Source organism: Mustelus asterias, chromosome 2, assembly GCF_964213995.1.
Source record: "Mustelus asterias chromosome 2, sMusAst1.hap1.1, whole genome shotgun sequence".
In the NCBI taxonomy this organism is placed as follows: Eukaryota; Metazoa; Chordata; class Chondrichthyes; order Carcharhiniformes; family Triakidae; genus Mustelus; species Mustelus asterias.
In genome coordinates, this window is record NC_135802.1 from 101,629,419 (window position 1) to 101,644,836 (window position 15,418).

The window sequence follows — 15,418 nt, forward strand, 5'->3', positions numbered from 1 at the left end:
CCCTAACATCCATGCTTTTCTCAACAGTGAATACTGATGAGAAATATTCATTTAGGATCTCACCTGTCTCTTGTGGATCCGCACATAGATGACCTTGTTGATCCTTAAGAGGTCCTACTCTCTCCCTAGTTACTCTTTTGCCCTTTTATGTATTTGTAGAAGCTCTTTGGATTCTCCTTTGCCTTATCTGCCAAAACAATCTCGTGCCCCCTTTTTTGCCCTCCTGATTTCTCGCTTAATTCTACTCCTACGCCCCCTATACTCTTCAAGGGATTCACTTGATCCCAGCTGCCTATGCATGTCATGTGCCTCCTTCTTCTTCTTGACCAGGACCTCAATATCCAGAGTCATTCAGGGTTCCCTACTTCTACCTGGCTTGCCCTTCACTCTAAGAGGAATGTGCTTACTCTGAACCCTGGTTAACACACTTTTGAAAGCCTCCCACTTACCAGATGTCCCTTTACCTTCCCAGAGATTCCCCCAATTAACTTTTGAAAGTTCCTGTCTGATATCATCAAAATTGGCCTTGCCCGAATTTAGAATTTTAACTTTTGGGCCAGACTTATCATCCTCTGTAGCTATCTTAAAATTAATAGAATTATGGTCACTGGTCCCAAAGTGATCCCTCACGAACACTTCTGTCACCTGCCCTTCCTTATTTTCCAAGACGAGGTCAAGTTTTGCCCCCTCTCTAGTCGGGCCATCCACATACTGAATGAGAAATGCCTCCTGAATACACTCAACAAAGTTCTCTCCATCCAACCCTCTAATACTATGGGTGTCCCAGTCAATGTTGGGAAAATTAAAATCTCCGACTATTACCACCCTATTTTTTTGGAGCTATCTGTAATCTCCTTACATATTTGCTCCTCAATTTCCCGCTGACTATTTGGGGGCCTACAGTACAACCCTATCAAAGTGATTTCTCAGTTCTATCCATATAGACTCAGTAGCCGAATTCTCGGATATATCCCCTCTCGGTACTGCCGTGATGTTTTCCCTAATCAAAAGTGCAACTCCCCCTCCTCTCTTACCTCCTGTTCTACCTTTCCTATAGTATCTGTACCCTGGAACATTAAGCTGCCAGTCCTGTCCCTCCCTTAGTCATGTTTCAGTAATTGCTATAATATCCCAGTCCCACGCACCCATCTATGCCCTGAGTTCATCTGCCTTGCCCGTCAGGCCTCTTGCATTGAAGTAAATGCAGTTTAATCTGGACTTTCCTTGCTCTCTGTTCTGCTTATGCCTGATCTGTCTGGTACTAGGATTACTGACACTGCCTTTACTACTTAATGTACTCTCTTTAACTTCTAGATAGAATCAGATTGGAGAATAATGTTAAAAAAGCAAAATTAAAGGCATTCTATCTGAATACACATTATTCACAAGAAGGTTGATAATTTAATTGCACAAATTGAAGTAAATGAGTATAATTTAATTGCCATTATGGAGACATGGCTGCAGGATGACCAAAATTGGGAACTGAATATCCAAGGATTTCAACACTTAGGAAGTACGGGGAAAAGGAAAAGGAGATGGGATAGAAATCTTAAGAAGTGATGAAGTCAGTACTTTAATAAGAGAGGATATTAGATCAAAGGATCAAGATGTAGAATCGGTTTGGATGAAGCTAAGAAACAGTAAAGGCATAAAACATTGGTGGGGGTTGTTTATAGGCCATCAAACTGTAGTGGTAATGCTGGGCATAGTATAACTCAGGAAATTAGAGATTCATGTAGCATGAGTAATTCAGTAATAAAGGGAAACTTCAATTTACATGTAGATTAGTTTAAACAAATCAGCACTAATGCTGTGGCCAAGATGTCACTGCCAGGCTGGCACTGCCCAAGGGGCACCCCCTTGCCCTCAGCCTTAATGAACTCCGGTTCCACTGGCAAGGCCAACACGACTGTTCCCCATTCATGGGGAGAAGGTGTTTTCCTTGTCGGAGAGAACCTTTCCCGGCGAGTCCATAAAGGCAAGTGAACTCAGATGATTGAGCGCAGGGCTCCCAAAACAGATGTAAATTAGTATTTCCATACGTTTTAATAAATTATTCAGCCTCTTGCCCATTTCTGGTGAGAGGATGACCTCGCTGGAAATCTGGCTCTCATAAAATCTCCAGAGCCGAGAAATCGGGCGTGATCATGATTGTGGGCGGCACAGTGGTTAGCACTGTTGCCTCACAGCGCCAGGGGCCCAGGTTCGATTCCCAACTTGGGTCACTGTCTATGCGGAGTCTGCACGTTCTCCCCGTGTCTACATGGGTCTCCTCCAGGTGCTCCGGTTTCCTCCCACAGTCCGAAAGACGTGCAGGTCAGGTGCAATGGCCATGCTAAATTCTCCCTCAGTGTACCCAAATAGGTGCCAGAGTGTGGCAACTAGGGGATTTTCACAATAACTTAATTGCAGTGTTAATGTGAGACCACTTGTGACACTAATAAATAAACTTTAATTTAAACTTTTTTCTTGGCTCTCTTGTGATTTTACCAGCTCGCTCCGCCCATCGATGGGTGGGGCGAGCCAGTAAAATTCCACCCAAAACGTTTCATGAATTATTAGCCTTTTTTTGATCTATAATACATCTGAAATTCTACAAACAAAATTACCTCATCGAAAGGTAAAATTTAATCATAAAACAATTTCCAAATTCTCCAAATTGGCAATAAAGGTTTTTTCTTATATTCCTGGTAGTTTCTGAAAAATTGTTTACTAGCTGCCTATCTTGTTTTGATTCTCACATTTCCTCCCTCAAATGTATCAGCAAACTACACGAACATACCAGTTAGGAGGAGTAGGTCCTTCGAGCCTGCTCCACCATTCAAAAAGATCATGGCTGATCTGATTGTAACCTCCCACCCCCAAATATAATTTTTCACCCCCTTGCTTATCAAGAATCTATCTTCCTCTGCCTTAAAAATATTCAAAAACTCTGCTTCCATTGCCCTTTAACTCAGTCTTAAATGGGCAAACTCTTATTTTTAACCAGTGACCAAGTTTTAGTTCGCCCAACACGAGGAAACATCCTTTCTGTGTCCAGTTTTCAAGTCCCCTCAGGATTTTAAAGTTCAATCCAGTTGCCTCTTACTCTTCTAAACTACAGGGGATAGGAGTCTAGCCTGTCCAGCTTTTCCTCATAACACAACCCACCCATTCCTGGTATTAATCTAGTAAACTTTCTCTGTATTGATTCTAACACATATACGTCCTTCCTTATATATGGGCATCGATACTGTAGACAATATTCCAGATGTGGTCTCATCAGTACCCTGTACAAGTAAAGGATAACCTTCCTACGTTTTAATTCAATTCCCCTCACAATAAACAACATTTTATTAGCTTTCCTAATTACTTGCTGTACTCGCATTATAGTCTTTTGTGATTCATGTACTAGGGCACCCAGATCTCTCTGCACCTCAAGAGCTCTGCAATTTCTCATCATCGAGATAAGATGCAGTTTTTTTATTCTTCCTGCCAAAATGGACAATTTTGCATTTCTCCATATTATACTCCATTTGCCAGATTTTTGCCATTCAATTAATCTATGTTCCTTTATAGCCTCCTTATGCCCCCTCATAATTTACATTCCGACCTATCTTTGCTTCTTTAAATGCAACCCTTGACATAGGGAATGGATTTTAAAGCCCTCCTGGCAGCAGTTTGGTATGGGGGAGATTAATTGGACAGGAGGCTACAGGAAAGGGCCCCACGGCATTCCTGCCTCTGCCTGATTGAATTTGGGTAGAAAGCTCAAAGGCAGCCTTCGTAATTGGACACTATAGTATCCAATTAGGAAGGCTGCCTTTCAGCTTTCTACCCAAATTCAATCAGGCCAGGGCAGGAATGTCGTGGGGCCCTTTCCTGCAGCCTCCTGTCCAATTACTCCCGCCCCCCCCCACACACACACACACCAAACTGCTGGCATATTTATATTGACCACGGACTTGTAACACAAAGGAGTGTATTTTTACACTGGAGGTAAATGTCATCCTTGATGGTTAATGGTCCCTCCGAAACACCCATTATTCCAACTTTGAACAGAAACACCAGTTCCCTACTCCTGTTTACAACAGTCTAACAAAGTTACGATTGATCTTGGTTCCCATTGAGAGTTAGCTCAGCTCTATTCCATGATCTTGCCTGTGGATAACATCTATTGTTCACAAACTTACCCACAGATTATTTCCATGGTTGTCCTGGCTTTTTATTAACGCAACTGTTTAATACTAAAGAATTATCTAAAATATATTGGTTTATTCATCGTGCGTGTCCTTAAAGCATCCATTACTCTATAAATGGTGATATGAAAGAAAGATTTGCATTTTTATGGCACTTTTCGCAACCACTGGAAATTTCAAAATGCTTTACAGCCAATATAGTTCTGAAGTGTAGTTACTTCTGTAATGTAGGAAACATGCAGCTAATCTGAGTATAGCAAGCTCTTAAACTCCTACAATCAGCAATGCAATATTGAATTTGATGATCAGCCATGATCAAAATGATTGGCGGAGCAGGCTCAAAGGGCCGAATGGCCTCCTCCTTCTATTTTCTATGTTTCTATAATGACCAGCTAATTTGTTTCTTTGGGGTTGTTGACTGAAGGATAATTACTGGCCAGGGCACCAGGAATAACTTCCCTGCTCCTCTTCAAAACAGTGTCTTGGAAACTTTATAACAACCTGAAAGTGGAGACAGGCAGTTTAATGTCTCATCGAAAAGACAACACTTCCAGCAGTGCCGCACTTCTCTCAGTAATGCATTGGTGTGCCAGCCTTAACTTTTGTGCTCAGCTCCTGAAATGGAATTTAAATCCACACATCCTTACTGAGCTGACACTGCTACCAACTGAGCCACAACTGATAATAAAGAAAAGCATGACTCCAGAAATGCAATGTAGGAATGCAAGATTAATTTTGCACTGACAGTATGTAGGATACAGAACATTTTTGACATATTATAAATAGTCAGGTGCAAACTGATAAATCAATAATAAAACAGGCATTAGAAAATTAATACATTTAAGGAAATAGCAGGTATTGGTCTAAAATGGTGAGTTGAGGGCAATGAGAACGGACAGGGCTACTATAACATGAAGCAATGGTTAGTTTTAGATAGGCTGCAACACAAAACCAGGTGATACTAGCATGATGTCCCAAATGAGCAAGTAATTCGTTGGTAGCTCATTTATCTGATCATCAGGTTTTAAATACTCAATACATTAGGGAAAATTGCCAACCAGTGGGAGAAGTGGATACCAAGTTGGGATATAGATATCAGAAATTGGCTCCATGTCAATAACTAATGATCAATGTCTGCAACTACATCATGATAAGCAACTATTCCAGAGCACCGCCCAGTGACTGGAGCCTGCAACTGCATGGGAATGCTAAAATATGAATTCTAGAGTTTGCCCTTAACTTTTGATACCCATCACAGAGAACCCGCTTTAATGTCACCAGCAAATATCCAGCTTTCCTTCCTTATCCCAAAGCACCATAAATACCGAGAACAAAACTGGACTCAGCACTGATTTCTGAGACATCGCTTTCAACTTTTCTCCAGTCAAAGGAACAGCCTTACCTCTTCATCTATCATTAAGTTTTTCTACATATCGCAAGGTATTTGTATTTCCAATCTAAGTAATCCCAAGCCACCATTTCTTCCTTTAGAATATAAAATACCATCTGAAATATCCCAGATGTAGAATTTTCTAACTTTTTTTAGCAATGCCCTCCAACTTGATTAAAGTATTTTAGGAAGTTTCCATTTTTACTATCACTTGGTTTTAATGGGGATAAAAAAGGTTTTTAAAATATCAAAATGTGTAGGTTTCGGGGGACTCAACATTAAGTTGTTAATACACAATTGAAGTTCAGCACTCCGTGTCCTCTCTGTGCCCCACCCATTAATCCTCACTCCGAGGTTTTTTTTAAATCATCTAGTGTAATATATTTGAGATCACTACCTTTGATCTTCCTTGGACCCTTGTTGTTCAAGTAGAATGTTATATTCTTTAGTGCTTTCTTAATATTAAAGCTTTAACTTTAGGCCAGTCTTTTTGCAAAATCTCTCACGGATTGAGAGATTTTTAATCATGCTGATATAAGAATCGCTCATAGAAGAGCTATATCATCAGCAAAAGCAAGTGAAGAAACATTATAGAACCTCAGAGTCATATTTTAGCCAAAAACTAATACCGCTTCCAAAAATGACTTTGGAAGTTTTATATCTACGGACACATGAATTAGAAGCAGGAGTAGGCCCCTTGGCCTCTTGCGCCTGCTCTGCCTTCCAACCCCACACTCCCGCCTACCCTTGATAACCTTTCACCTCCCCCCTTGATTATCAAGAATCCATCTACCATCTGCCTTAAAAACATTCAATGTCTCAGTTTCCACCACCTTCTGAGGAGCAGAGCTCCAAAGACTTACGACGCTTTGAGAGAGAATTTCTCCTATCTCTGACTTAAATGGGTGACCCTTTATTTTTAAGCAGTGACCCCTAGTTCTAGATTCTCCTACAGAGGAAACATCCTTTCCATATCCACCCTGTCAAGACTCCCCAGGATCTTAAATGTTTCAATTAAGTCACCTCTTACTCTCCTAAACTCTAGTACATACATTTATATACAATTCAACAATATATAATTACAGCAATCCATTTCTCTATCCCATTTGTCAGGACTTTTAAAAATTCTATCAAACTTGTAAACACAATTTACCTTTACTAAATCCATGCTGATTGTCCCTGATTAATCCATGCATTTCTAACTACATAGATGAGTATAATTACAGCACATAATACTGAAAGATATTCTCCATTACAGATTTTTTTTATTCATTCATGGAATGTGGGCGTCGATGGTTAGACCAACATTTATTGCCCAAGCCTAATTTCCTTTGAGAAGGTGGCGTTGAGTTGCTGCCTTGAACCGCTGCAGTCCATGTGGTGTAGGTACACCCATAGTGCTGTTAGGGAGAGAGTTCCAGGATTTTGGCGCAGCGACAGTGAAGGATATATTTCTAAGTCAGGATGGTGAGTGACTTGGATGGAAAATTCCAGATGGTAGTGTTCCTATGGGTCTGCTGCTCTTATCCTTCTAGATGTTAGTGGTCATGGGTTTGGAAGGTGGGTTCATGTCGTGCATCTTGCAAGATGCATGACATGAACCCACCTTCCAAACATTGCTGCCAATGATTGTTGGTGTTATAGGGAGTTATTGTGGAAGGGATGCCAATCAAGCAGATTGCTTTGTTCTGGATGGTGTCTAGAGTGTTGTTGAAGTGTATTCCATCACACATTTTACTTGTGCCTTTGTAGATGGTGGACAGCCTTTGGGGAGTTAGGAGGTGAGTTACTTGCTGCAGGATTCCAAGCCTCTGACCTGCTCTTGTAGCCACTATGTTTGAGGTGAGTCCAGTTGAGTTTCTGGTCAATGGTAACCTTAAGGATATTAATAATAGGGATTACCATTGATCAGGAACTGAACTGGACTAGCCATATAAATACTATGATGATAAAAGCCTACAGAAATCCTGCGGTGAGTAATTCACCACCTGTTTTTTTCTCTTAAAACAATGGGTGGAGTTTTCCATTCTCTACACAGAGTGCTGCCTGAGGTGAGAAAAGCAGAATGCAGCTCGCAGGGTGCACAGCCGAGTTTTCTCTCCAGATAATCTAGAACTCTACAAAAAAAGCTCTAAGGGCGTGGCCCATGTCGGCACCCCGATTTCTGATATAAAACACAAGAACACCTCCCACTACACACACAAGGAGACACTTCATGGAAATGGGGGATCCCCCACCCCATGGCCACGGGGTACCTCCACCTTTATGGACACAGGAACCCCTGCCACCTCCCCCGCCCCCCCATCCCCCAGTGCACAAGAGGAACCCCGTACATGCACATGGCCCCTCCCCAAAAGAAAAGGGAAAACCCCACTGGAGCTCCGAAGTGGGCCCCTTGGCTGTACCCCCTGGCAGTGCCAGGATGACATAGGAGAGTGCTAGGGTACTGACCGGGCATGTCCCCCTCCCCCCAGGGGCTATACTTGCCCCCCCCGCCCCCCCCCCTCCCCTCCCTCCCCAAACGGGTTCTATTCATCTGGTTCCCATTTCCGAAAACCTTACTAATGTGACGTCACCTCGGTGAGGGATGAATTCCAAATGTGGGGGAACGATATGGCGGGAAAGCCTGCTAATTATATTGAAATTCATTGAAATGAAATTCCCGACCTTCCTGGCAGTGGGGGGTGGGGAGAATGGGAAAACAAGATCTCGCCAGTGAGATTCTTGTTTTCTGAATCTTGCTAGATTTTGCACTCAGGTCGCCATTTGTGTTCGCGGAGAATGCAGGTGCAAAATCCCAGAAAACGTGTCCCATAATACGCAGGAAATAATGTAACAACAAAAAGTACCACTGCCACAACAAAACTTAGAACAAATAACATTCTAACAAACATCACGTGTATTTTCCAATAGTTGGGAATTATGATGTAACTGTTCTTTTACCTTATAACTTCTTCAAGATTAAATTTGAAAGAACTTTTACTGAATTTGAAAGCAAATTATTGATCTAGATAGGTTGAGTGGAAGGAGACTGAGACGAGGAATAATTGGCATATACTCTAATTGGCGGGATCTGGCGAGCGATGCCGCCCCAAGGATCTGTGGTGGGTCTCACCTATCTTCCAGATTTGCCAACAATTTAGATGATGGAATAAAAAGACATATCCAAATTTCATGGAATCATAGAATCCTACAGTGCAGGAGGAGGCCATTCGGCCCATCGAGTCTGCACCGACCACAATCCCACCCAGGCCCAATCCCCTTAACCCCATGCATTTACCCTTGCTAGTCCCACTGATACTAAGGGGCAATTTAGCATGGCCAGTCAACCTAACCTGCATATCTTTGGACTGTGGGAGGAAACCGGAGCACCCGGAGGAAACGCACGCAGACACGGGGAGAATGTGCAAACTCCACATAGACAGTGACCCAAGCTGGGAATCAAACCTGACGGTGAGGCAGCAGCGCTAACCACTATGCCACCGAGCCACCTCTGAAACAAACATAGATAGTGTTGTCAGCAGTAGAGATGGAAGTGTAAAATTACAAAGTGATTTGGATAGACTATGTAAATGAGCAGAGCTGTGGCAAATGGATTTTGATGTAAGAAACTGTGAGGTTATCCACTTTAGACATGTAAAGGATGTAATGGAATTCTTTCTAAATGGTCAAAAGCTACAAATAGTGGAGGTCCAAAGAGACTTGGGAGTCTAGATGCACAGTTCATTTAAAATGTCATGAACAGGTGCAAAAAATAATCAAAAAAGTTCACGGAATGCAGGGCTTTATATATCTGGAGGAATCGAATGCAACTGGGTAGAATTCATGCTTCAGCCACACAAACCTCTGGTTAGACCACAGCTGGAGTATTATGAGCAGTTCTAGTTATCATACCTTAGGAAGAATAGGTTCACATTAGAGTGCGAGCTGTGCGGAAAATATTTACTGGATTGGTACCTTAACTCCAACAGCTAAGCTACAAAGCACGACTAAACAAAATAGCTTTGTATTTCCTGGCATTTAGAAAGTTAAGGCATGGTTTGATTTAAGTTTTCAGGATATTAAGGGGAACTAATTGGGTAGATAGCGAGAAGCCATTTCTGCTAGCTGAGGAGTCTAGAATCAGGGGACATAGTTTAAAATTAGAGCCTGACCTGTCAGGAGCCAAATTAGGAAATACTTCTTCACACAAATTTGGTTAGAAGTTTGGAACTCTCCTGTGCAAATGGCAATCATGGAGATCAATTTTTAATTTTAAAACTGGGATTGATGGATTTGGGGCAAAGATGGGTATATGGAATTAGCTCACAGATCAGCAATGATTTCAATGGCTGGCTGAACAAACTCAAGGGACTAAATGACCAACTTTCATTCCTTTGTTCCACTATCATTATAGCCTTCCACTCCCACAAGAAGCCACATTCATATTTTCCATAACTAAATGGCTTTAGTCCCATGGGCTAGAGAGGAAATATCCTTTATTCTTTCATAGGATGTGGGTTCCACTGGTAAGGCCAACATTTGTTGCCCATCTCTAATTGCCTTGGAACTCAGTGGTTTCCTCAGTGGTAGTTAAGAGTCAACCACATTGCTGAGGGTATGGAGTCACACATAGGCCAGTCCAGGTAAGGATGGCAGATTTCCTTCCCTAAAGGACATCAGTGAACGGGATGGGTTTTTACAACAATCATTGATAGTTGTCACAGTCACCAGTACTGAGACTGGCTTTATAATTTCAGATTTATTAACTGAATTTAAATTCCACTACTTGCAGTGATGGAATCTGAACCATATCCCCAGAGCATTAGCCTGGGTCTCTGGATTAACAGTCCAGTGACACTACTACTATGCCACCATCTCTGCAACAATATCCATGATCCAATGAGAAATGATCTAATGATCATCCTTAATCATTATCTAGCAATGCTTTCTGAAACATGTACCATATATAGATTTCAGTGGCTTAGCTATGAGACCAATCACTGTGTACACTCACACAAAGAAAGGCTATTTTGGTGACAGAACAGAGGGCAATAGGTACTTGGTAATCATAACCCTCTGCCTCTGTAACATTGGTGCTGTCATGAAAGAAGGAAAAAATGGCTACATAAGTAACTTGTTGAATAATTTTCAAGCATAGCAGTACTTGTGAACAATCTTTAAACAATGAACTATGAAATTTTAAAATGATGCTCCTTACAACACCTGCAATATATCTGAGATTAATGCATGAGTGTATCAATTATAACTGAGATTACGACATGCGTGTAATGGATTGCTTTAATATTATGGAAATATTCGCAATGTATCTACCTATATTTGGTAAACTAGTCATACTTGGAGAATAAACTAGGTATGGCGAGTTATTTTAATAAGACTAAGGAAATGAGATCAAAGTAAATAGTCTTCACTGTCTGGGTGATAAAAGTATCCAATGTGCTTGTGCCAAATCTCGTCACCTTTGTAACGTACAGGATGATAGTTAGTTTTAAACATTTTTTCTTTCTTTGAACAAAACTTAGTTCTCAGACAAACAAATCAAGCCCAAATACTTCACTATTGCAATAAATTGACAAAAACAAAATCACCTGTTATATCAACACAGCCAGAGCTTTCAAGGGAATATGATTGAAGACTGTTGCTTAGATGTGCTGCTTCTGCACTGGATGGTGATTGAGATAATCTTCCCTGACTAAACAAATTAGAGGAAGAACTATGACCTGTAAAGAAAACAATAATCTATCACAAAAGATTGTGGATTTGGTTTACAATCCTCAAATAAATTAGATAACTGATCAGATATTTTCAATCTATTTATGAAAAAGGATTGATTATATATATATTAATTGAGATATTATCCAGTATTATTGAGATTGCAACATGCTCCAGTATTTCACCCAAGTAGTTGCTTTTGAAGTTGCTGACTGTTGTTATATTAATGTTGGTGTTAATTCAGCCCAGATCTGATTGCAGTACACAACCAAGGAGACATCGAAACGCATTCTGTCCTTAACTAATGTTCACATCTGGGCACTTCTTCGGAGCACTCACTTACACATCAAATACAATGATAATGACATTTCCGATAGCAGACTAATGAAGATACTGAGATTACCAGTGTGCAAATAACTTTAATCAACTCACAACATTTAGAAAGCAAGGACTCAAAAATCACTAACAGAACAGAATAGAATTGAATTTGATGAGTGAAAAATCAATTTAGAAGACTACTCTGACAGTTCAGCTTACTCAGTGAGTAGAACATAGAAAAAATACAGCACAAACAGGCCCTTCGGCCCACAAGTTGCGCCGGTCATGTCCCTACCTACCTAGGCTTATATATAGGCTTACCTATAACCCTCAATCCTATTAAGTCCCATGTACTCATCCAGAAGTCTCTTAAAAGACCCTATCGAGTTTGCCTGAGTCAGAAACTCAGCCTGCTAAATTAAAAATGACATTGGAACAACAGGCTGATAATTAACTGTTAAGGGTCGTTGGAGATGATGTAAATCCAGTTGAATTTAAAATGTAGAAAAAGCATGAGCAAGATGAGGCAAAGCAGATATCAACAGTACTGAAAGCTGCTGATGTAAAATGGAAAAATGTGCTTTGAAAGAGAGTGGAAAAGCTGAGTACAGAGCTAACACGATAATGTTGTGAGGAAGGACATGTATTCTTGAATGTAAACTAAAGCTTACAACCAAAGAGGTCATATCTCTTGTTAAAATGAAACTAAATCAAGTCCAAATGCAATGGGAGGAAGAAAAATGAAAATTTGTGAATTGAATGAAATTGAACATGTTTTCTTAGCTGAACATTGATAAAACTTTAACAAAGTTCTTTAGAGAAGCTAAAGAGGATTTTACTTGACAGAAAAATGAACTGTTTGCATTAAGGAGGCAGTGTTAAACTTGTGTCTCCTGGAAAACTGAAGGGTTAGATCATGGAGAAAAATGTGGAGTTAAAAGTCCTGAATTTGAACAGGATGAGGTGAATTCAATTGTAATGAAGAACGCTGAGTATGTTTGGCTAATTGAAACATTTTTAAAAGACTTAGAATCATAGAATTCCTACAGTGCAGAAGGAGGCCATTCAGCCTATTGGGTCTGCACCGACAACAATCCCACCCAGGCCGATCCCCGTAACCCCATGTATTTAGCTCTGTTCATCCCCCTGAAAATAAGGGACAATTTAGCATGACCACTCCACCTAACCTGCATGTTTGGATTGTGGGATGAAATCGAAGCACCTGGAGGAAACCCACGCAGACACAGGGAAACATGCAAACTCCACATAGACAGTTACCCAAGGCCAGAATTGAACCCGGGTCCCTGCTACAGTGAGGTAGCAGTGCTAACCACTGTGCTTTGCTTTGATTTGATTTATTATTGTCACATGTATTAGTATACAGTGAAAAGTATTGTTTCTTGTGCGCTATACAGACAAAGCATACCATTCATAGAGAAGGAAAGCGAGTGCAGAATGTAGTGTTACAGTCATAGCTAGGGTGTAGAGAAAGATCAACTTAGTGCGAGGTAGGTCCATTCAAAAGTCTGATGACAGCAGGGAAGAAGCTGTTCTTGAGTCAGTTGGTATGTGACCTCAGACCTTTGTATCTTTTTCCTGACGGAAGAGGTGGAAGAGACGATGTCCAGGATGCATGGCGTCCTTGATTATGCTGGCTGCTTTTCTGAGGCAGTGGAAAGTGCAAACAGAGTCAATGGCTGGGAGTCTGGTTTGAATGATGGACTGGGCTCACGACCCTTTGTAGTTTCTCGCGGTCTTGGGCAGAGCAGGAGCCATACCAAGCTGTGATACAACCAGAAAGAATGCTTTCTATGGTGCATCTGTAAAAGTTGGTGAGAGTTGTAGCTGACATGCCAAATTTCCTTAGTCATCTGAGAAAGTAAAGGCGTTGGTGGGCTTTCTTAACTATAGTGTTGGCATGGGGGTACCAGGACAGGTTGTTGGTGATCTGGACACCTAAAAACTTGAAGCTCTCGACCATTTGTACTTTGTCCCCATTGATGTAGACAGGGGCATGTTCTCCACTATGCTTCCTGAAGTCGATGACAATCTCCTTCATTTTGTTGACATTGAGGGAGAGATTATTGTTGCCGCACCAGTTCACCAGATTCTCTATCTCATTCCTGTACTTTGTCTCATCATTGTTTGGAATCCGATCCACTATGGTGGTGTCGTCAGCAAACTTGAAAATCGAGTTGAAGGGGAATTTGGCCAGACAGTCATAGGTATATAAGGATATAGTAGGGGGCTGAAGACACAGCCTTGTGGGGCACTGGTGTTGAGGATGATCGTGGAGGAGGTGTTGTTGCCTATCCTTACTGATTGTGGTCTGTGAGTTAGGAAGTTTAAAATCCAGTTGCAGAGGGAGGAACCGATGCCCAGGCCACGGAGTTTGGAGATATGTTTCGCTGGAATAATGGTGTTGAAGGCTGAGTTGTAATCAATAAATAGGAGTCTGACATCGGTGTCTTTGTTATCTAGGTGTCCCAGGGTTGAGTGCAGAGCCAGGGAAATGGTGTCTGCTATGGACCTGTTGCGGCAGTAGAAAGCTGTAGTGGATCCAGGCAATCCGGGTGGCTGGAATTGATTAATGCCATGACTAACCTTTCGAAGCATTTCATAATGATGGATGTCAGAGCCACCGGACAATGGTCATTAAGGCACACTTTTCTTTGGTACCGGGATGATGGTCATCTTCTTGAAGCAGATAGGAACCTCAGATTGTTGTAAACAAAGGTTGAAGATGCCTGCAAATAATCCAGCTGATCCGTGTAGGATCTGAGTGCTCGTCCGGGTACCCCATCCGGGCCAGTCGCTTTCCATGGGTTGACCTTCGAGGAAGCTGCTCTGACGTCTGCAATGGTGACCTCAGATACAGGTTCAGCCTCAGATACAGGCATGCTCTCGCTGACCTTAGAAACCTTAGAAACCCTACAGCACAGAAAGAGGCCATTCGGCCCATCGAGTCTGCACCCACCACAATCCCACCCAGGCCCTACCCCCATATCCCTACATATATTTTACCCACTAATCCCTCCAACCTACGCATCCCAGGACACTAAGGGCAATTTTAGCATGGCCAATCAACCTAACCTGCACATCTTTTGGACTGTGGGAGGAAACCGGAGCACCCGGAGGAAACCCACGCAGACACGAGGAGAACGTGCAAACTCCACACAGACAGTGACCCAAGCCGGGAATCGAACCCAGGTCCCTGGAGCTGTGAAGCAGCAGTGCTAACCACTGTGCTACCGTGCCGCCCATAACTCTTGCTCAAAACGAGCGTAGAATGCATTGAGCTTTTCAGGGAGGGGTGCGTTGGTGCTGGCGATTTTACATGCCTTCATCTTGTAGCCTGTAATGTTTTGCAGACCTTGCCATATTCGGTGGGGATCTGTGTGGCCAGCCTAGGACTCTAGCTTGGTCCGGTATTGTCTTTTGGCATCTTTGCTGGATCTCCTTAGATCGTACCTGGCTTTCTTGTATAGGTCAGGGTGGTCTGACTTGAACACCTCAGACCTGGACTTCAGCAAGCAGTGGATATCCCTGTTCAGTGGATATCCCTGTGCTACCGTGATACTTAAAAAAAATACATGCTGACACTGAAGGAAGTGAAGATCAGGAATTTAAAAACTGTACAGAGTCAGAGTCTGATTCAAACAGTGGAAACTAAGATGACAATCCTGAGGCCGGAATTGAGCCTAGGACCCTGGTGCTATGAGGCAGCAGTGCTAACCATTGTGCCAACATGAAATAACAGCTCAGTGAGGGCTTGTCCAGGAGTTGAACCTAGCACCTCACACAAGCTCTCACTTCATAA

General features: G+C 42.0%; 1 protein-coding gene across 1 annotated transcript in view; it reads right to left on the reverse strand.

Annotated features, from left to right (window-relative positions):
• The window catches only part of nek10 (NIMA-related kinase 10), a 229,702-nt gene that overhangs the window by 28,195 nt on the left and 186,089 nt on the right, over window positions 1-15,418 (reverse strand). The window contains exon 27 of the mRNA XM_078200564.1: window positions 11,157-11,288. Within this exon, the coding sequence (XP_078056690.1) occupies window positions 11,157-11,288 (132 nt within the window). The remainder of the gene's footprint in view (window positions 1-11,156; window positions 11,289-15,418) is intronic.